Below are 22,149 nucleotides of genomic sequence, written 5' to 3'. Positions count from 1 at the left end.
GACCAAAATCTTTAATCTGAAGCGGGACAAAAAGACCGAAAAACATAATGCACATAAATGGGACAAGAAATACATGTATGTATGCAATATTTTTTAAATATCATTGGTCAGGTAAGCTATAAGCTTCCTATAAATAATCGAGGTTTTCTAACATGCTGATACATGTATCAAATATGTTAAGCAGTCATTTTACACGTAGGGCAATACAGAATTAAAATATATACCGACCAAGACGGACATATTAACCAATGTTATTATTTTTTTCATTTTCAATCAAATGAGATTTTAGTATTTCGTGAATTTTCCGTTTTAGATATACATTACTGATTGTTCTGGTTTGTGTATTGCCATGCGTACTAAATGTACCAATCAGAAGTGATTGTCATAGCTTACGAATCGATCAAACGCATCCAATCAGAAGCATCTTACCAGTCAGAGTTGGAATATCAACAAACAATGGAAACCAACGACAAAAACGCTCAGATTTGATTTCAATCAGTTGTATGACACAAGCGTTAGCAATTTTGAATCAGACAAATATTGACGCAGCTAGACCAAGTGGGAGATGGGGATAAGAAAATATATAACATGTCTGAAATACGTTCGTTCAGAAGGACAGGAAGTAATATGAAAATAAAATGAAGGAATTTTTTTTTATTTGTTATCAATCCGCGGGATTTCTAGAATCAAAATGTTTCCGTGTTTAACAATCAAAATTGGAATTCATTGCAGAACTCACTTAAAATTGATATTTCCAGGATATATCTACGTTGTTCCTATCATCTGCTTTATATCAAGGCTTTGCTGTGAATTGACTCAAAGTCTATCTGCAAAATATATCATTTTCCCGACAGGCAACTAGAACCGTTTGGTTTGAACTTGATGAGGGAAAAAACCCATGAAGCTCCTTCTCTGTCGGATGTCCTGAAATTCCACCAGATTGTTGCTTCTTCTAATGATGTAACGCTTGCGTTGGATGCTCTTATTAAAATGTTTTTTTTTATAATGTTACTTTCTTTTAAGGGGGTTCGCAGGTCTAAATCATTTATATAGGATTTCTCTATATTTTTCTATAAATGAACTTTATCTTGTAGTTAAGAGAAAAATAAAATAAAAAAGTGGGGTCACCATTCATTTGCGCTCACAATCTACCTTCGAAAGAAGCATACATTTTTGTAAAAGTGTTTTTTTTCTGTTGAAATAATAGGAGAAATAAAGTTATTATCGAAATAAAAAAAGAAATTTATTACAGAAATCGGTCAAATTTTACAATGATTTAGTTTAACTACAGCTTATATGGAAATTATATTAAAAAATATAGGTCACCGATGAGTTGAAAAAGATATTTCAATTTTAAAGCCAAAAAATGGCATTTTTTCACCAAAGGGAGATAATTTGGAACTTTTGATGTATACATTTTAAAAGTCATCTGGGGCCAACACGAATTGATTGTTTTGAATGTTTTTTTGTACCATATGATAAAGTAACAACTACAAAAGGTAACATATAAAGTTTGTAATGAAAATTAAATGTTTATTTTGTTTCTAAAATTTTTATACCCTCGAGCCTCCTTAAGTGATTATAAATGGTACATTCTCCATAATAAAACAAAGCAAAAAATACAATCAGTATCCTAAATCGATTCATTTCTTCCTAGATTTACCTTAAACAAATCACAAAAATAAATGGAATGAACCCTTCATTTTTCTCATATCATTTATATCTTTTTAGAAAATACGCTTTGATATTTCACTTAATTGGTATGTCCTTGTTATCTCATCGATAAAATCCCAAAGGGTGACTGGGGTATAGAAATATGGTCACTTGGTCTTCTCCCGACCGGTAGTAAAACGCTTGCCGAAGTGGGGCGTCCGTTTGGCTGTGCGGGTTATATCAAGTTCGCAGTCACGTCCGGTCAGAAGGGGGACGTTAAATCCGATGCCTCGTGTAAAAAGAGTGCCACGCTCTTTGCACGTTAAGAACCCTTGCATGAACTCTTTGAGGGGTCCGTAGGTGGACTGTTGCAAGGCAAAATTTCTGTCCCTATCCAATATACCCTCCTTTTCCCGGTGGCAGTCCAAATTTCTCCGACCATCATCCCAGATGGCCTCTATTGTCTCAACCTACACATTGTATTTATTGTGAACTTGTTCTCGTCCTGTATATGCATGAACTATTTGCCACTGGACGTTAAGCTACCTACAATCAATCAAGCAATCTCATCGATATAACACTAAAAGAAGTTTTGTGTATAAATTCGACATATGTTTGTGGACAGTTGTTATCTATTCGTTTGGTGTGTTTGGACTATTGATTTTGCCTTTTGATTAGGGACTTTCCGTTCTGATTTTTTCCTCGGAGTTCATTATTTTTGGGATTTTCTTTTTGCAAGGATTTGAGCAAGAACTCAGTAAAAAGTGATTATTTTTTTTTTTTAGAGTTTTTACTAAAATATAAAACACAAAAATGTAAATAAAATAATGAGGGTTTATTCCTCAAGTCGCTGTGGTTTTTTTCTCTCTCTAATAGCTATAGAATATCATTTTAATTGCTTGCAGTGAGTTAATAATTTGGTATTTATATTTTGAGAAATGTAAAATGTTACGACAAGCTTATTATTGTGTAAAATTAATTTAAAATAAAGTTAATAGTTGTTTGAACTGCCTTAATAACTTTGACCTAAATTTATTATCCAAAGTACTCAAATCGAAATCAAAAGTGAAGATACAAAGGTGAGAGAACGTAAACGAAGCATGGCTTATTTTGAGAACGATATCTAAATATGACACATCTCCTATGATACGTGTTTTTCTTTTCTATTGGCTTTTAAGACTTTTTCTTTGACCTTTCTCCTTTCTTTAACGTTGACCCATGTATCAACTGGCATCCCTCTTTAGATTATATTGCATATACCTTAATGTTTCTAGGAAAACATTGTTTGCAAGGTCATATATGTTGTTAATATCGTTGCTCTTTATATTCCTGTCACTTATAGCTGAGAAAGTTTTGAAGAGATATTTGAATTTTTTTTTTTTTTTGTATTTTTAGCTTCCAAACGTTGAACTTTCTTCTTTTAAACAGATGTGGTATGAGTATAAATGAGAAAAATATCCACCAGAGATTGAAAATAACATTAGGTCGCCTCACTTCCGTCAACAAAGAGCCCAACCCATACTTATAATAGCTTTCAAATATCATGTCAGTACAATTTGTAATACAATAAAAACCTATAAAACTTGTTGGTCTGATTTATTTACAAAACAATAACCAATAGTGAAATCACAAAAATTCTGAACTCCAAGGAAAATTCAAAAAGGAAAGTCTCAAAGCAAATGGCAAAATCAAAAGTTCAAAGACATCAAACAAATGGAAAACAACTGTCATATTCTGGACATGGTACAAGCATTTTCTTATGTTTTAAATGGTCGATTGAACCTGGTTTTTTAGCTAGCCAAACCTCTCACTTGTATGACAATCGCATCAAATTCCTTTATCAAATGATGAATATGATAGACAGCAACTAACATCAACTACTGAACAACATGTTGTATTTCTAAATATTCTTACACTAAGCTGTTCTAAATATGATTTTTTTTAAAGTATGTATATGATCATTAGACTTTGGTTTACCTAACAATGTTACAAGAAGAATTTTATTCAGAAGATACAGCTACTCTTTGAATTTTAAGTTATAGGCATATTAACACTAATTTGGGCAAAAAATACTATGAATACATATTTATTCGTTGGATATCAATTTTCGAGGATTTAGTGGATACATGTGAATCATTAATTCAAATTATGATTTTTTATTGGTTTGTATGCAGATGTCTGCAAAACCACTTAATATTAAATATCCACGAAAATGCAAGTTTTCCCTAAACCTCGAAAATGGATCCCACAAAAATAAAAGAATCCTTAGTATATAAAATTACAATTGGAGGTCACATTTGCCCTCATTATCAGAACAGACGTACTATTTTTTGTACTACTAATCATCAGGGAACAAGTGCTCTCTAACAGACAATTAATTATTTTTTTCAAGTGGTGTTTTACGCGTAGTGTAACATCTATGCTACAGGCACTGAACTGGAAGACACTACAGGAAAGCTCAATGTAAGGTCATCATGTTTTACAGAGTAGTGCCCCAACTGATTGCCATACCAACTACAGATTTACAGCCAGTATCATCATCAGTAAGAGGACACAAAGAACGATTCCTAATTCCTTTTGCTAGGACTCAAGTATATCGGTACTCGTTTTCCCAGATACCATCAGAATCTGGAATGGTCTTCCACAACCCTTAGTAAAATTTTACGGACGCCATCACGAGTTGGTTGACCGTTATGGAATAACCGTTTCACAAATGATATCGGATATGTTCCTTACGTCGTAACTACAATCCCCTTCCCTTTCATGAATTTGACCTACCGAATTAGACTATTTACCGGATTTGTAATCACATAAGCAACACGACGGGTGCCGCATGTGAAGCAGGATCTGCTTACCCTTCCGGAGCACCTGAGATCACCCCTAGATTTTGGTGGGGTTCATGTTGTTTATTCTTTAGTTTTCTATGTTGTGTCATGTGTACTATTGTTTTCCTGTTTGTATTTTTTAATTTTTAGCCATGGCGTTGTCAGTTTGTTTTAGATTTATGAGTTTGACTGTCCCTTTGGTATCTTTCGTCCCTCTTTTAGTAAGCTGTATCACCCTTAAATCATTTTAAAGTTTAGGTAAACAATTGTAAAGTAGGTATTGTGCAACAAGTCTTTACATTCCTAAATATATGATTATATTTAGTGACAATTTGAATGTTTTTATCGACTAATAGAAGTTACGATATATTTTTCTTGCACAAATGAATGAATGTCAACTTTAGAAATGATCCATGTAAACTTGTTGCTCCTTTAAATAAACTTATTCTTAAAGGTAACCTTTTCAACACTGTAATAAGATCATTTAATATTGTTTCTATTGGTATAAATATTGACTTTGTTATTAGTAGATTAAAAGCTAACTAAATATTACTAGTATGTTATATACACATACATTTTCATGGATCTACAATCTGTCGATACCTGTTACTTGGCATTGCACAAGGTCATGTTTTTCTCTGGCTGTTTATGACGTCTTTACACTAAATCCATTGTATGTTGGATGTGTACGGATTGATTGCTTAGTCTTAGAGGCATGATTTTTTTGTTAGTTGTTAATGGCTTTGAACTAGCTGCCAGGTAACTGCGAGTAATCTCAGATCTGTTCATTGTGTCTTTTTGTGTCGGGATGTATAAGTACCCGACCACGTCCACTTGTCTGTTTTGTCTATCTGATGAGTTAAGCCTTTTTCAACTGATTTTTATAGTTCGTTCTTATGATTTACTGTTATACCACTGTAAGGTAAGGGGAGAGTTGGGATCCCACTAACATGTTTAACCCCGCCACATTATTTATGTATGTGCCTGTCCCAAGTCAGGAGCCTGTAATTCAGTGGTTGTCGTTTGTTTATGTGTTACATATTTGTTTTTCGTTCATTTTTTTACATAAATAAGGCCGTTAGTTTTCTCGTTTGAATTGTTTTACAATGTCTTATCGGGGCCTTTTATAGCTGACTATATTCGGTATGGGCTTTGCTCATTGTTGAAGACCGTACGGTGACCTATAATTGTTAATGTTTGTGTCATTTTTGTCTTTTGTGGATAGTTGTCTCATTGGCAATCATACCACATCTTCTTTTTTATACAATAAACATATATTAATGCAACTGCATGAAGAAACACACAAATGAATTGTTACCATTCGATAACAGTGTTTGACATATACAAGACACATTGTAAGTAAATAATTTACCGATTTAGATTATGGAAAAGAGGGGGTATTTTTTTCTATTTGTAATGACATTTCTATCGCGGAAAAGCGGGTTTTTTTTTAAACAATTTTACTTTTCTATCCCAAATTCATGTACTTGTATTTAGCTTTGATGTTATATTTGTTGTTCGTATCGGATTTTGCCTAATGCTTAGTTCGTTTCTGTGTGTGTTACATTTTAATGTTGTGTCGTTTTATACTCAATGCGTTTCCCTCGGTTTTGGTGTGTGACCCGGATTTGGTTTTTTTTCTGTCGATTTATGAGTTTTGAACATCGGTGTACTACTGTTGCCTTTACTTAATTGAATCGAATGAAATATTCAGAAAGATTGTCTTTTGATTAGCAATACATTTTTTAACATATAATGAGGATATGATTATTTATTTTACCTCCTTTACATTTGTAGGAATATGATTGGTGGAAACAGTGTATATTTTCTATTATGTTAGTTGGGAGGCGGGGCTTATTTCTTACACGGTTAGTAGTGGAGTTACGTCCCTTTATATTCTTTATAAGGTAATAAGGAGGCGGGGCTTATTTCATACACGGTTAATAGTGGTGTTACGTCCCTTTAAAAAACAAAACAGTTATGAGAATAAAATCTCAAAGGTTTCAAAAGACGAAGGAAATGATGATAAAGTGACATAGAGTAGAAGGTGTACATATTTTTTTTTTCTAAAAGTTAAAAACTGACACGAAAACGAATATAACTAGATTTGCGATTGCAAGCAATAGCGGATGGCACCCCTCCCCTATTGCCAGGTGAGTGGTAGCCATGGTAACGGCGGCCATTTTGGACATTCCAAACTCAAAAGTCAAGTCTACATTAGCTGAGCAACATTTGTTATAAGTTTTAATAAATTTTAAGCATTTTGAAGTTTTTCGTATTTTTGCTGTTTCCATGGTAACGGCGGCCATTTTGAATATTCCAAAGTCAAACCCCCCGCTGCATTTTTTCCCTCCATAATCATATACAATCATATACCATTTAATGTCTTTAGAATAAATTAAACATTGATGTTCTAGAATGTTCTGTGAAAATTCAAAGTTTTGACCTTTTTGCATTGTTTCCATGGTAACAACAGCGATTTTGGAAATTCCAACGCCAAATTCCACATTTTCCAATGTTGCTCATCGTTACTGAGAAGTTTCATTAAGTTTGGAACATTTTGAGATTTTTGAATTTTTTGGAGTAGTTTCCATGGCAACATAGTAGTTCCAATCAGTGCCAAAATCACCCAACACCTGTATATAGTGGACACCTACATTGTATTAAAATATAATGGTTCTGAGTTCAATCATATCCCAATAGTTCACCTAAACAAAAACCTGGATTTTTTCACATTTGTTTCGTTTCCATGGCAACGTCAGCCATCTTGATGATGCCATACCCCGTTTGCACAATTTCATATAGTGGACTACATTATGGCATAGATTCATCAATATTGTTCAAGCCAATTCCGAGAAATAGCATGGACAAAAAAGTGTGGAAGAATAAATATAACTAGAATTGCTATTGCAAGCAATAGCGGATGTCACCCTTCCCCCAATTGCCACTAAGCGGCAGACATTTCAAAATTGTTAAACAGTGAATGCACATATATGCATGGCAATACATCTTTTTGTAAATTTTCAGTACATTCAGAGCATTTTAGAAAATTTCACATTTTTGCTGTTTCCATGGCAACGGCAGCCATTTTGAAAATTTGAAAGTCAAAAGTCTCATCTGTACATGCCAGTTTACAATTATACTAAGTTTCATTAAGTTTGGAGCATTTTGAAAATATTTGTTATTTTTGCAGTTTCCATGGCAACGGTGGCCATTTTGGAAATTCCAACTTCAAAAGTCTCATCCAGACTTGCTAGTCAACAATCATATTAAGTTTCATCAATTTTGAAGCATTTTCAAATTTTTGAAATATTTAACCCTGTATCCATGGTAACATAGAAGTTCCAATGATTGTCAAAATCACTCAAAACCTGTATATAGTGGACAACTACCTTGTATACAAATTTTATGATTTTAAGTTCAAACATATCAAAGTTCTTCACCAAACCAAGACGTTTTTGGAGCATTTTGACCTTTTTGCATTGTTTCCATGGTAACGGCAGCCATTTTGGAAATTCCAACGCCAAATTCATTATCTATCAAAGTTGCTCATCGTTATGCTAAAGTTTCAAAATAATTGGAGCATTTTCATATTTTTGAAATTTTTGGTGTAGTTTCCATGGCAACATAGTAGTTTCAATGATTGTCAAAATCATCCAAAACCAGTATATGGCCGGCACCTTTACTGTATCAAAATATATTGATTCTGAGTTTAAGCATCTCCAAATTATTCACCAAAAACAAAAACTGGAATTTTTCACAAATGTTCTGTTTCCATGGTAACGGCAGCCATTTTTTAGTTCCAAAGTAAGGAAATTCAGGGTTCCTTGTTATAGTGCATCATCATTCAGATTGGATCCTTTAGCTCCGAGAAAGCGGGAGGACAAAATTAGGTGGAAGAAAAATAATAATAATAATAGGGAAAAAGAAACAGAGGAAAAGCAATATGTCACCCGACATTGTCGATCGGGTGACATAATAAGAAAAAAAGAAACGAACAATAACAATATGGCACCCTCAACGATGTCACCCCAACTCCGTTGAGGGTGCCATAATTATAGATAATCTTTGATTATCTCAACGAGATTGATTTTCTCGCTTGAGCTGGTACAGCGAAAGTGAGAAAAACAATCGAGTTGAGATGACCAATGATAATCTGTTTATCGCTATTTTACCTATGACGATGTTGTCAATTTCATTGTCAATTTCGTTAGCAACGCCACGTAGCCTCCTTAGTTTCTAGCGATAATTTTTCCATCTCAAGCGAGAAGCATGATATGAAAATTATATAAAAAAAAAGATCTAAGGAAAAATGCGCAAAATAGCGATAACTACATTTAGATCACATTATTCAGTTTGTATTGTCCTGAACATGCATGAAAAATATGCCACTGGACGTTAAGCAAGCATCCAACAATCGATCAACGTCTTCAGTGTGACTCAATAAGATTTTTAAAATCTTGCACACTAATATGTTAAATCTGGCTTTTTTTTATGAAAGTCATAAATTAACAAAACTTAACGTTATATTTGTTACTAAGATTGAAATGCAAGCAGTGACAATTTCTTTTACACCTGTCACCTATTAAAATTTTAAAAGATGAATTCACAAATCGGCAATTAAAAACTATAGGACGAATATAATTTTGAAGTAAATTATAGGAATGGATTTTTATCAAGGACAATAATGACCTGACAACGGTCATTATTTTATGCTTTTGAGCAAATTTCATTAAAACATGGTATCGTCCAGGTTGGTTCTGAGAAAGAATGAACTATGGTTCTGAAAGAAAATAACTCCATATAGGTATATAAATGTTATTACACATCCGGTAAATAGCACCTGTTCTAAGTCAGGAAGCTGATGTACCGTAGTTGTCGTTTGTTTAGGTAATTTATACGTGTTTCTCGTTTCTCTTTTTTTTATATAGATTATACCGTTATATTTCCCGTTTGAATGGTTTAACACTCGGGGCCCTTTATAGCTTGTTGCTCGGTGTGAGCCAAGGCTCCCTGTTGAAGGCCGTTCATTGACCTTTAATGGTTTACTTTTTTGAATTGTTATTTGTATGGAGAGTTGTCTCATTGGCACACACCACATCTTCCTATATCTATATAATTTGGTCGGTCACATCCGTGAAAAGGGAAGGATATTATATTATATAATCATTATATGCACAACAGATAACAAGATTAATCAAGCTTCACAATTTCTTATAGACAGAGCATTCAGTTACTATTACAAGTTGAAATCACATTAACACCAACTAGAGCACTTTAGTTATTAAATAAACAGAGACACCCTTTTTGATACGTTAATTAATTTTCAGCTTCATAGTAAACGCAGTATAACATCTAGGTCACTCGTGGTTTAGTTCATTTATCCAGCATGTATGAATACAATATCAAAGGTATGTGTATTTTACGGGTTGCATCAACTGCGGCGGCATTTGGTTTACTCCTTGTAATTATTATCCTGGTATTAGGAGTGAACGACCTGGTAGCGGGCCGTAGTCTCCTGGAAGACTTGTGCATCTACTTTTATACATCTCTCCCACCAACGTCTCGTGCCCCTATGGAGATGGTGGGCAAATTACGTTATGCTGATTAGATGCTGATCTCAGGGCATTAGGTCACTGGCGTCAATAAACACAGTGATGCAAATGTAGGCAATCGAAATGTTGACATTCTGTCGAGTCGGGAAATGGACCAACGGGACTTAACAAAGCTTACTCTTCTCACGCATGTGCTCCGGTTACAACATTCAGGCCTTACGCTAATTAAATAACAAAGTAATAAAGCTGGAACATGTGAAATAAGGTATAAAGAAGGTGGGAACATTCGTTTAGTCAGGGGACCCCCTCTGGTGAAACAGTGAAGACGGACTCTATATCATTATTCCCAGAGATCTTATTCACAATTTTTCATACAATAACATTAAAAGTATACGTAACGTTCGTCAATTATAAAAGAGAAGATATGGTATGATTGCCAATAAGACAACTCTCTACAAGAGTAAAAAATGACACAGAAACTAACAACTATAGGTCACCGTATGATGTCTTCGAAATGTCTTCATATACGCGTTGGCTAACTGTAAAACGAATGCAAAAATAGAAGTGAGTGTTTACTGAGTAGCTCGATAGAGTCGTATGTACAAACCTACAGCGCATCTCCTACACCGTAACAATACACATATTATGTATCTAACTTAATTTACTCTAGATCTTAATTGCCACCCCCTTATAAAAATAATAATAATAAATTCTTTTTTTAAAGAGGGTAACTCAATTAGACCTAGTCTAATTTCCATTGAGATCCTCAAACAAATCACATGCATACATTTAACATTCATACATTCAAGCATTAAACTACAAAATATATTACTAGTAAACACACAATTCAATCATTCAAATATACAAATGGCTAAATGTACAATGTATCTTCCTCAAATTAAATCACATTGATTGTAATTACTTAATTTATACGACTGCGAAATCAAATTCAAAATTGCGGACAATAATGATCACGAACGATTTTGTAAAAACCTATTTTATAAATCAATAATAATATATTTATTTTTTTTGGTTGAAAGATAAAAGTTGAAACTTTGGAATTTTCCACAAATGAAAGAATGTTAAAGTATAATTTATGTAATTTACGCAACCAATAAACGAACTATTTTGCCTTCTTTCTTTGAGCATGTAATTCATTGAACTTTTTAAAAACGAACGTCATATAAAGCTGCCTGTCCATTTTCTCTATTGCATATCAATACCAGTTTGTGATTTTCACTGTAATAAACTGCTTTTGGATGTTCCAAATAATAGTCTCTTCCAGTCACGTTACCAAGGTCAGTATTGCAATCTTTTGATACCGCTATGAGGAGGACATTAAACTGATCCCCAACTGCATATACATTTCCTTTCTGGTCCGTTGTGATGCTAGCCGAGAAACCCTTGTGATGGCTTAGTTTATCACTAGAGTAATGCCAAGTCTGGCCTTTAGCTGCGCCTAAAGAAATATGTTTGCCTAAATGGTCTGAACAAATAATATTTCCAAAATTATTCACGAGATGAGATACCTTATCGACATCTACTTTAATTTTCTTAATTATCCGTCCATGAAGATCTAGAACATGTATTCCTTCACCATATGATACAATATACAACTTCCCATTATCGTGTGATATTCCCCAACAGCTCTTTTTCACACCGGTTTCAATATCCCGTAGAATTCTATCAGATTTGGTGTCGACGATGGCAATATTTTTGTGATCAAAAAATGTAACGGCTATTGTATGATGATTTATGATGGTTGCATCATATGGTTCTAAGTTAACCGCGATGTCACGATCATGTGATCCTTTCTCATTATAAATCATCAAACGTTTTTTTGTTTTGTCCAAAATCATTATTTGTTTATCTTGCAATATCAAACAGCTAGTTATTATGCACGGTTTGCATTTCAGATTAATCCTTGTTCGTAGCTGTAATTCGATACTATCTACACTATTTACAGTCATGGAATTGAGTTGTGCCTGTTCTACATTTGGTTCGACAAACGATGCGCAACCTTTTGTTGTAGCCATAATAGTTGTGCCATATGTTTTTATGTTCTCTATACTTGTTTTAATTGTCAAATTTGGTTCAAATTCAAGAGAACACAATGGAAGGTGAGTAATTAAAGAGTTAACTGCTAGTTTTTCCTCGTCTAAACCTCCTCCAGCCATCATTTTCACACCGATAAAGGATTGGACATCAGATAAACATGTCTTCATCTGAAGAAGTCGATCCTTCACATTTCGTATCTGTGTTTGTTTTTTTATTAATGTACTTTTTGATGACGATATTTCTTTTTGACACTCTCGGAATTGTATTGTCACCTCGGTCAAGGTTTTTTCAAGAAGTCTCTCAAAAAACTGAATAATTTCTCGATGTCTTGCCTTTGTTTCATTTTTTATACTTTCTTCGCTTTCTAAAATATCACTCAGATTCTTGTCTTGGATCTTAATTCCATTTTCGATATTGTCCAATAAATTGTCAATATTTTGTTCCAAGTTGGATAATGCAGTAGATGTTTTAGCTCCCTTTGCTGCATTCTGTAATGACAAGGGATCCGGGCATGTACTATGCTCTGACTTAACACATAAAATACAAATCAAGCTGTCATGCCCTGGACAAAAATATTCAAACACTTTTTGATGAACTTGACACACCTGTAAAATGGCCAATTGTTCAACCTTCTGATATTCTGTAACTGCTATCAAATGGTGATGTCTGGACATTTTTGCAGCTTTATGCACTCGTAAACATTCGTCACAATACCCCTCCTCACAATCAGAGCACCATTTTGATGCAAACTTAGTTGTATCTTCATACTCACAAGGTCCACAGTAAATTGTTACTTTGTCGGAATCCGCCATGTTCTTAGAACTACAACAAAATATGCATCCATCCATCAATGTTACATTATATGTATACATATTTCGAACCATATTTTTTTTATTGCGCATAAAATATTTAAATCGGTGTAGCGGTGTGTTAATTCTAGCGTATATATATACATACATGGTGCGCTTTATATAATTAGTTTTGTGAAATTGACCTTCATTTTTTCTCTATATGTTTTCATGTTTGTTATTAATGTTGAGTTGATTTTTTAAACTCAAAGATATAATTATGTGTTTATCGGTAGAATAAATAATGTCTTGATACATTTAGGTGAAGTGGTGTGTAAATTTTAAGCGTATACATATATAGAACGCTTTATACAATAAGTTTTCTGAAATTGACATTCAATTTTTCTATATATGTTTTTATGTTTGTTAAGTTGTATTTCAAACTCAAACATATAATTATACGAATATTGTGTGAATGCCTTGTTTTAATCAAAATGTGACACTATAATACACAATTATTTTTTTTTAGTCTATTATGTGTTTATCGGTAGAATCAAACATGTCTTTGTACATTTTTGTAAGCTAAAATTCTCAATTGCAAAACTTATCAGAATTTAAGTCATTTCTATACTAAAATCCTTGGTATAATAAATATAACAACACTGTAGGTATAGGTCTAGCTGCTCGCAGATACTTTCTCTTTCATACCAAGTATTGTTTAATAACATTTTAAACTAACCTATCATAACATCAATATCCAAAGTACAAACAGAACTGTCTTATACATTTAAATGGACTTAAATCAAACTTGATATTGTAATGCGACAAATTACTAAACTGCAAACTGACTGTCGTAGTTACAGTGAGTTGAAATGACACCAAAAAATTATCTTTATATAATATAACAGAACCCCACTTTTTAATCGCTAAATCATTTCACGTGCATATATTACCCATATATATTTATAACCAAGATCAAAACCCCGTTATACAACAACTCACACTGACCAGTTTTTAACTTATAAATACTATAACACAAGTCTCATCGAAAAGAAATTTAAAGAAAATTATCCTTCGACATACTATTCCAAATTTAAAACATTTCTTCGCTAAAATCCGTGGTATAAATAAAGCCAACAGTAGGACATCGCTTTTTGAAATAAGAAATAAAACAAAACTCTACTTAAAGGCTTAGTTGTCCGCAGTTACTTCGACCTATCAAAGGAATAAATGAAATATAAATTTCATGCCAAGATTCAAATAAACTGCCATTTGTGATTGAATGTTATCGTAAGTGTAACCATCTTTATAGCTATCGGATGTCCAATGAGCATAAGCCTTCAGTAATCTCTTCGAAATACTAAAATAAGCTACAGTAGAATTCACACCACTTCTTAAACTATGCATATGTCTGTATATGAAACTGGAGATTTTTTACTGCATAATGTAGCTATCCCAGGAATAGATTACTTAGCCGTATTTGGTACAACTTTTTATTAATTTTTGGTCCTCAATGCTCTTCAACTTTGTACTTGTTTGGCTTTATAACTATTTTGATCTGAGCGTCACTGATGAGTCTTATGTAGACGAAACGAGCGTCTGGCGAAATAAAATTATCATCCTGGTACCTATTACGAAAACCTCGTATTTTTTAAATAACACAATGCGATCAATTGTACTGTTTCAAATCAAGCTCCATATTAGTCAACAATAAATATTTTAACCACCACTTAACGGGATAAAGAGTTTTTCCCGTTTCATAAACAATAACTGAACTACCTCACCTATAAATATCGGTTTTACTCTTTTCTAAATGGATAGACATATAACTATCAAAAACACATGTAGCAATATTTTTCTTTGATAGCTGTTAATTCACTGTATCTTGAGAAACATGAAAAAAATAGTAAACATAACACACATATTCTCAAACAAAACAAATCATAATCTATACCATATTTAAAAATAATCAGTTTTCAAATCTCTGGTGTGACCGGTTTTTCTTTTATTTATAGGCTAAATTAAAATTATTTAACCACCCTCTAGATTCAAGGAAAGAAATTTGTCTGAACAAGAACTGACTGTTCTTAAAGTTGTATCATGACTCCAAAACTGACACACTTATTCCTTGTCGAATAAGTTCATCAATATAAAGCGAAATAGTAGTTGATATAGTTGGTAAGAACTCTAGACCGAATGAAAGACACCATTTCCGATTTTTTTCAAAATAAATACGATATTCATTTTTTGTATAATATTGGCGTTAGAATATTCTATAAAAGCCGGTATAACCACAATCGCACTGGCTAGTCTTGGATCATTGACTGAAACTTCAAACTGTTTCCATTGAAACTATAAACAGAAAATAAAACAAATTAAAACTAAAAATTTAGAATAATATCTGTAAACATAAATCTAGCTATAAAATATATGATGGTGCACTGCGCGAGCAAATAAATCTCTCCCAGCGAGCTTATAAATAATGTCCATACATTGCATATTCTTTAGTTTTGTATGGTGTGTCATGTGTACTATTGTTTGTCTGTTTGTCTTTTTAATTTTTAGCCAGGCGTTGCATGTTGCAACTAATATTAATTTCTTTCCACTTGGGGGGGGGGGGGGTTGATACCTTGTAGCTGCATTATCCTGTTATTTTTCTAAATCTACAAGGGTGTCTTATACGTGCAAGAAATATGGCTCTCTTTTAACACGGGTCCTCTATTTGTCGTTCCCGTCCGACGAAATTGCCTCAGACAAACAATTAATTCCATTTGTTCGTGGTCTGGGAATACAGTTTACAATTATTATATGGGTTATTTCTTCCTTAGTAATATGTCTACTGTTTTTTATGAATTATTTACTTTTTGAGTGGTCCTATCAGTTGTATATATATGAAAATAAATAAAACATGTTGAAAGTGAAAGTAGTGAATTGGTCAAAATGAAAGTACGGTAGAAATTAGCCTTCGTCATTTATTCAAGATTCAAAACCTACCATTGACATGATAATAGGGCTCTCAAAAGAAAAAGCACTGATGGATTGTCCTTGGACAAGCATATTTTATCAAAATAATAATGGTCCGTAAGCAGTTAAATAAATTTCATGTTAGAAACAGTGCATTTTTTTTAATTCAACATGACTTTAACCAAAATATGCATTGTAGCCAAGGGGAAGAATAATCATGTTCTAAGGCCAAAGGAGGTACGAAATATACCAAAGGGACAGTCAAACTCATAAATCTAAAACAAACTGACAACGCCATGGCTAAAAATGAAAAAGACCAACAGAAAAACAATAGTTTACATGACACAACATAGATAACTAAAGAATAAACAACACGAACCCCATCAAAAACTAGGGGTGATCTCAGGTGCTCCGTAAGGGTAAGCATATCCTGTCATCTGTCAACTGTCATTTTTCTCTATACCATATTCGCAAATGGTGTTAAGGGATAGCCCAATATTTAGTTCTTTAAATTGTAACCACGGAGAGGGGATCGAACTAAGAAACTTTGTGCTAGTAGTCCGATGCACTAACCACAACACCATCTCACCTAAAATACTGTTCATACATAACAACAGTTCATACTCAATATCAACACATGACTGTTAAAAGGCGGCTGTTTGTGTAAAAAAATCATGTGATCCAGCCGCAAAAAAAAGGTTCTCATATGAAACAAATGGCAGACTTCAATTTCGGTACTACTAAAACATCTTTGGTCTAATACATCTGCGGGGGTTTATCAAACCTTGTCCTTTCCACGAAAAGCCTAATCAGTTTTAGTGATCCTCGTGTATACCAATATGGTGATAACCCGACTTAAATAAAAATTTTAACAATATTCATTAAAACCTTCATAAACACCCTCAAATGTCACCTTTTCTGTGTCAACATATTGATTAACATGACCTAAATCAAGTACAAATTATCTCATTTTACCTGAACTTTGTACAGATACTTTAGGAGGATTTAAAGCAAACAGTAGGCATGTGACTTCTTTAAAACAATGTGTGTCAAGTAACTCCTATAATGACCTTTCGACAAAATCTGTAGATTTAATTGCAAACATAATATTTCATAAAAAGCCAAATATGGTTCACTAACAAATGGTATTCTGTATTCTTATTTATTGTATTAATGATAAAATCAATGCACATAAAACATTTTTCCAGAACTCAACATTTTTTCTTAAATTGCCTTATAAAAAGTGTTTTTTCCCGTTTCATAATTATATCAAAATTATACTCAACTTCATTAAGAATAACTGGTGATTGTTGCAGATGGGACTCCTTTAAAAGGACAGACTCTAGCGAAGTGAAAGAGCTGATTACGGGAGAAACATTGTTGATTGGAATTTGCTGCTTAGTTTCCCACGGTTCCTGTCATAGACGCTGAAAAGGCCATGAACAAATGATTTGGTATTGAATGTTTGTACCACTGTTGTCTGGGCGGCCGCTATCATTTGTAAATATTTCCACCGTACGATCATATGGTTTGGAATTCCGTCTCATTGAATTAGCTCTGGCAATTGCAGGACGTAAATTGACTGCATCGTCCTTATTGTTAGCTAAAGGACTATCGAGATACTCTTGAACACTATCCCAACCATGCTTATTGGCAATTTTAAGAATTTTATTTTGTTTTCTTAATGTCTCTTTCATTACGACAATAAAGCGTGATGCAGTGTCCAACGAATCAAACTTAATATCACTGTCAATTTTGTACAATTTATAAGAACGTTCAATATTGATACTATGTTGTATCCGATTAACTCTGTTTTTAAACGAAAAATATGTTGCATCAACTCCAGTAGCCTTCTCCGACTTATTGGCAAAACGGCTCTCAAAATATTGAGTGATGTTGTTCTTTTGTTGCTTTAAGGCGTTGCTTAGATCAGTAGAAATGAGTTAAACTGCACTGTCTGTCTACATTATCATCACTATATTCTGTCGGATCTCTAACATATAGGTCTAGATCAGAGTTTGACATACATATTCAGGAATAAACTACAAACTGATTGTCGTAGTTACTGTGAGCACTTTCGATGAAATGACACCCGAAAATTCTCTTCATGTTCTATAACGGAACACCACCTTTTAAACCGTCGAAGTATTTCACGTGCATATGTTTCCCATATATATTTGGCAGTGGCTATTCTACCGGCTCTGATTAAAATATCTTCATTCAAGCCGGCAAAATAGCCTATTTCTATAGAAATGGCTATTTTACCAGTACACGTAATATATGTTGCTATTACTGGAAAAATAGAAAATATGTTATTTTGCTTGCATAAGGCAAGTCGAAACCAAGTTAAAAACTATTTTATCTACAAATATGCAATTCAAAGGATTGACTATTATTTCAAAATGAATTTTAATTTAAATAGGTTTTTATTTTTATTTTTGTAGCGATGTAATTGATTCTGTTATATTATTTTTAATGTTTTATCAAATGACGAGGTACTATAAGGCCTGTCTTTGGCACCCTTATTTTCTTATTTTTCAAATTCTGTTTTGAAGGGCAACTTATCATGTTAAAATATTCTCTGAGTTTTAAAGTTTGTTTATATGAACTTCAAAACAACTAGTTTTAGCAACTGGGTGAGGTGAGGGGTAAACTATTATTATTAAAATATTGTGATTATGATTCACTTTGCAGGTGTTCCGTACAAGAATTATTAGTTTCTAAGTGCCTGCGCCACCTTGACCCAGGAATTGTTTATTTCCACTGTCATGCGAACTGTTTTTGCTGTCTCAATCGCTTTTATTTTCTCCGGATCACGTCGGCGCACGCTATTCAGAAACAATGGCCATTATTTGTATGTTTTCCCTTTTTTTTTGCGTTTTTGATGCCCTTTACCGCCCCCCCCCCCCCCCCCCCCCCCCCCCCCCCCCCATCATCATTTTACAGTAAAAGTTGAAAGTAGTCTAAATTTACTATCATGTCATGTCATTTCTTTATTTGGCCATGGAATCTAAAATAATAAATTGTATTGCAATAGAATGTCTTTTTCCTATTGTTCACTCACCTGAACTCGCCTACAAACAACTCTGGTGGGAACTCTGAATTGAAACTACATGAAATGATATGCTATCATTGCAAAAAATGAATGCTCGATATTTTTGTTCACTTGTTATACATTCTTGACAATTTAAAATTGACTGATAAATGTTTTTAAACGATTATATGTGTCTCAAATGATGTAACTTAAGCTGTTTTCCTTTTTAACTACTTGTATATCAGTAATTATTTGATTCCATTTATTTTATGTTAACAGTGCACATTTTCATTCAACTTTTCAGAAGTAACTATTTATTTCACTCTTTACAAAGAAACGGTAAAATAGCCATCTCGATAATAATAGGCTATTTTTGCTGGTCTGGATAAGGATATTTAACCAGACCCGTCGCAATAGCAAATTTGCTATTTTCCGGTGCCGGTAAAATAGCCACTGCCAATCTATTTATAATCAATAACAAAAAAAACCTTGATACAACTACTCTAACTAATCTAACTAATCAGTTTTGAGCTAATAAATAGTTAAACTATAACACAGGAAATCCCAAAGATTCAACGAAAAGAAATATAATTACTTCTACACATTTAAAACCAATATGAATAAGGGAGATAAGGGATGGTAGTAAACGTCACGGGACCAACAACCCAGCAAAGCAAAACAATATAGAAGTAATCAATATATCAACAGTATTTTGTCCCATGTCTTCAAAGAAAACCAAAGATAGATCTAATTGAAAACAAGAAGACGTAAGCCAAAATGTGCCGATGATTTTACTGATCATGATGAATTGATGTTGTAACTCTCAAAGAAAAAGATTATGCAACAAGTATGACATATAAAATCAACATTATCAATTATCCATCTAAATAATCCCATCATAGATATAGGAAGATGTGGTGTGAGTGCCAATGAGACAACTCTCCATCCAAACAACAATTCAAAAATTAAACCATTATAGGTTAAAGTACGGCCTTCAACACGGAGCCTTGGCTCACACCGAACAACAAGCTATAAAGGGCCCCAAAATAACTAGTGTAAAACCATTCAAACGGGAAAACCAACGGTCTAATCTATATAAACAAAACGAGAAACGAGAAACACGTATATATTACATAAACAAACGACAACTACTGTACATCAGATTCCTGACTTAGGACAGGTGCAAAAGAGTTTTAAACCAGTTTTAAAAGAGATACGAGTCAGGGAAACTTCGCCAAACAGAAATATGTTACACCTTTTGGTTTTTAAATATGAAAAACATACATATTGGAAAATGAGGTTAAGGTAAGTTTAACTATGACAGATAAACATTGATGCTTAACAATAATTCCTTTCGCCACATGTATTCTATCGACTGCTTATTGTAGCGGACAAACTGACATAACCATGTACATAAACTCATCATAGATACCAGGACTACATTTAGTTTATACACCAGACGCGCGTTTCGTTTACAAAAGACACATCAGTGACGCTCGAATCCAAAAAAGTTAAAAGGGCCAAATAAAGTACGACAGAACGCTGAATTTTAAACTATTAAATGGGGTCAGTACCAGAAAAACAGTGATATACACCTTACAATCATGTTATACACTAATAAAGTAGATACGGATCCTAAATCGTTGTACATGTAGATACACTTTTACCTTAGATAACTATAATTCTTTTCCTAGGTGTTGCACAATTTATTTAAGCTGAATTGACATGGAACACGTCAAAATCTAATAAGGGTTGATCAATGACAAAGACAAGGCAGCTTTTTATTTTATATATACGTTTTTCAACATCAGTTTTAAACTGAATATTATTTAACATTCACTTATCTATATTATATTAACTATGACTTACTGTAACGTATTATATAGTTTTAACTACTTCAATTATCACACTGCGTCCTGTGGGAGGAAATCTTAATTTGTTATCATGAGTGATGTCACGTCATGTGACAAATAGAAGAGATAACACATATGGTGATATTTAGGTTTAAACGAACTTAAATCCAATATATTTCTAGTGAATTCGTTTGATAAAGGATGTTCTCCTCTGAGACCCAAAAATTTATAGAATTAAACTATTTTTTTTAATATGATTCGGAGTTTATATGACTGTAAAAAGATAATTGGTGAAGAATAAATCATATGGTAGTGCACTTCATTTTTTACAACGGCCCTTCAAAAGTTTCGAATTTTGAGTATTTTCCGATTTTTCATCATTTTTACCCATTTTGGGTCTATCATCGTTAAAAAAATCTCAGTTCCACAAATAAACTTTTTTTCATACTTTCAATAAAGATGAGGTGGACCAATCTAAATAAATTTCACTTTAAAAAACTATAGGTAGGTGTTGATATAAGAAAGTTTTGTCATATTTTGATGCTTTTCGTGTCAAATTTACCATGCTGTCAATTTTGTTAATGTGTATTTTTTCTCTGTTTTAAAAACAAAATGTTTATTATTTCAACTTTCCTTCCTTGTAAAATAATTTCTTGTACCTCTCACCTTTTTTCACAAAGTTTTGGCAAAAAAAAACTGACCTGATTGGTAAGAACATTTGAAAATTTAATTACTCAAAAACTGTTAGTTGTAAATACACAATTTTGGGACAGAGTTAAATTTGATTAAAACATTTAAAAAAATTAATGATATTTTCCGCTTGTATCACATATTTCGGAAATAATTCCAGAACGAGATTTCAACGAGACTGAAACGTCCGAAGATTACTTCCTTAAAAGAGGGACAAAAGATACCAAAGGGATAGTCAAACTCATAAATCTAAAACAAACTGACAACGCCATGGCTAAAAATGAAAAAGACAAACAGAAAAACAATAGTACACATGACACAACATAGAAAACTAAAGAATAAACAACACGAACTCCACCAAAAACTAGGGGTGATCTCAGGTGCTCCGTAAGAGTAAGCAGATCCTGCTCCACATGTGGCACCCGTCGTGTTGCTTATGTGATTACAAATCCGGTAAATAGTCTAATTCGGAAGGTCATATTCATGAAAGGGAAGGGGATTGTAGTTACGACGTAAGGAACATATCCGATATCATTTGAGAAACGGTTATTCAATAACGGTCAACCAACTCGTGATGGCGTCCGTAAAATTTACGAAGGGATGATTTCAACTTCACCATTTGGAAGTCTTCGTTTAATAGCTTTCTTGTGAACAGAAACCCTCTATCAAGAAAATCATGATAGGAAATGCAAGCACGGGAATATCGTATCAATTGGGAAATATATATAC

At 33.2% G+C, this 22,149-nt stretch overlaps 1 protein-coding gene across 1 annotated transcript; it reads right to left on the bottom strand.

Annotated features, from left to right (window-relative positions):
• Positions 1 to 11,199: 11,199 nt before the first annotated feature.
• On the bottom strand, positions 11,200 to 20,822 carry LOC134697632 (uncharacterized). Its single transcript, XM_063559915.1, has 2 exons — positions 20,747 to 20,822; positions 11,200 to 12,913 (listed from the first exon to the last, which is right to left on the bottom strand). Exon 2 carries the CDS (start codon positions 12,901 to 12,903, stop codon positions 11,200 to 11,202), a length of 1,704 nt encoding a protein of 567 aa, XP_063415985.1. The 5' UTR covers positions 12,904 to 12,913; positions 20,747 to 20,822.
• Positions 20,823 to 22,149: the final 1,327 nt, after the last annotated feature.

The sequence above is a fragment of the Mytilus trossulus genome, chromosome 14 (genome assembly GCF_036588685.1).
Source record: "Mytilus trossulus isolate FHL-02 chromosome 14, PNRI_Mtr1.1.1.hap1, whole genome shotgun sequence".
NCBI lineage: Eukaryota > Metazoa > Mollusca > Bivalvia > Mytilida > Mytilidae > Mytilus > Mytilus trossulus.
This window is presented reverse-complemented; position numbering and strand designations above follow the sequence as displayed.

What these genes read in the sequence shown, in the direction of transcription:
- LOC134697632 (XM_063559915.1), bottom strand. Translation starts at nt 12,903, where the DNA reads ATGGCGGATTCCGACAAAGTAACAATTTACTGTGGACCTTGTGAGTAT.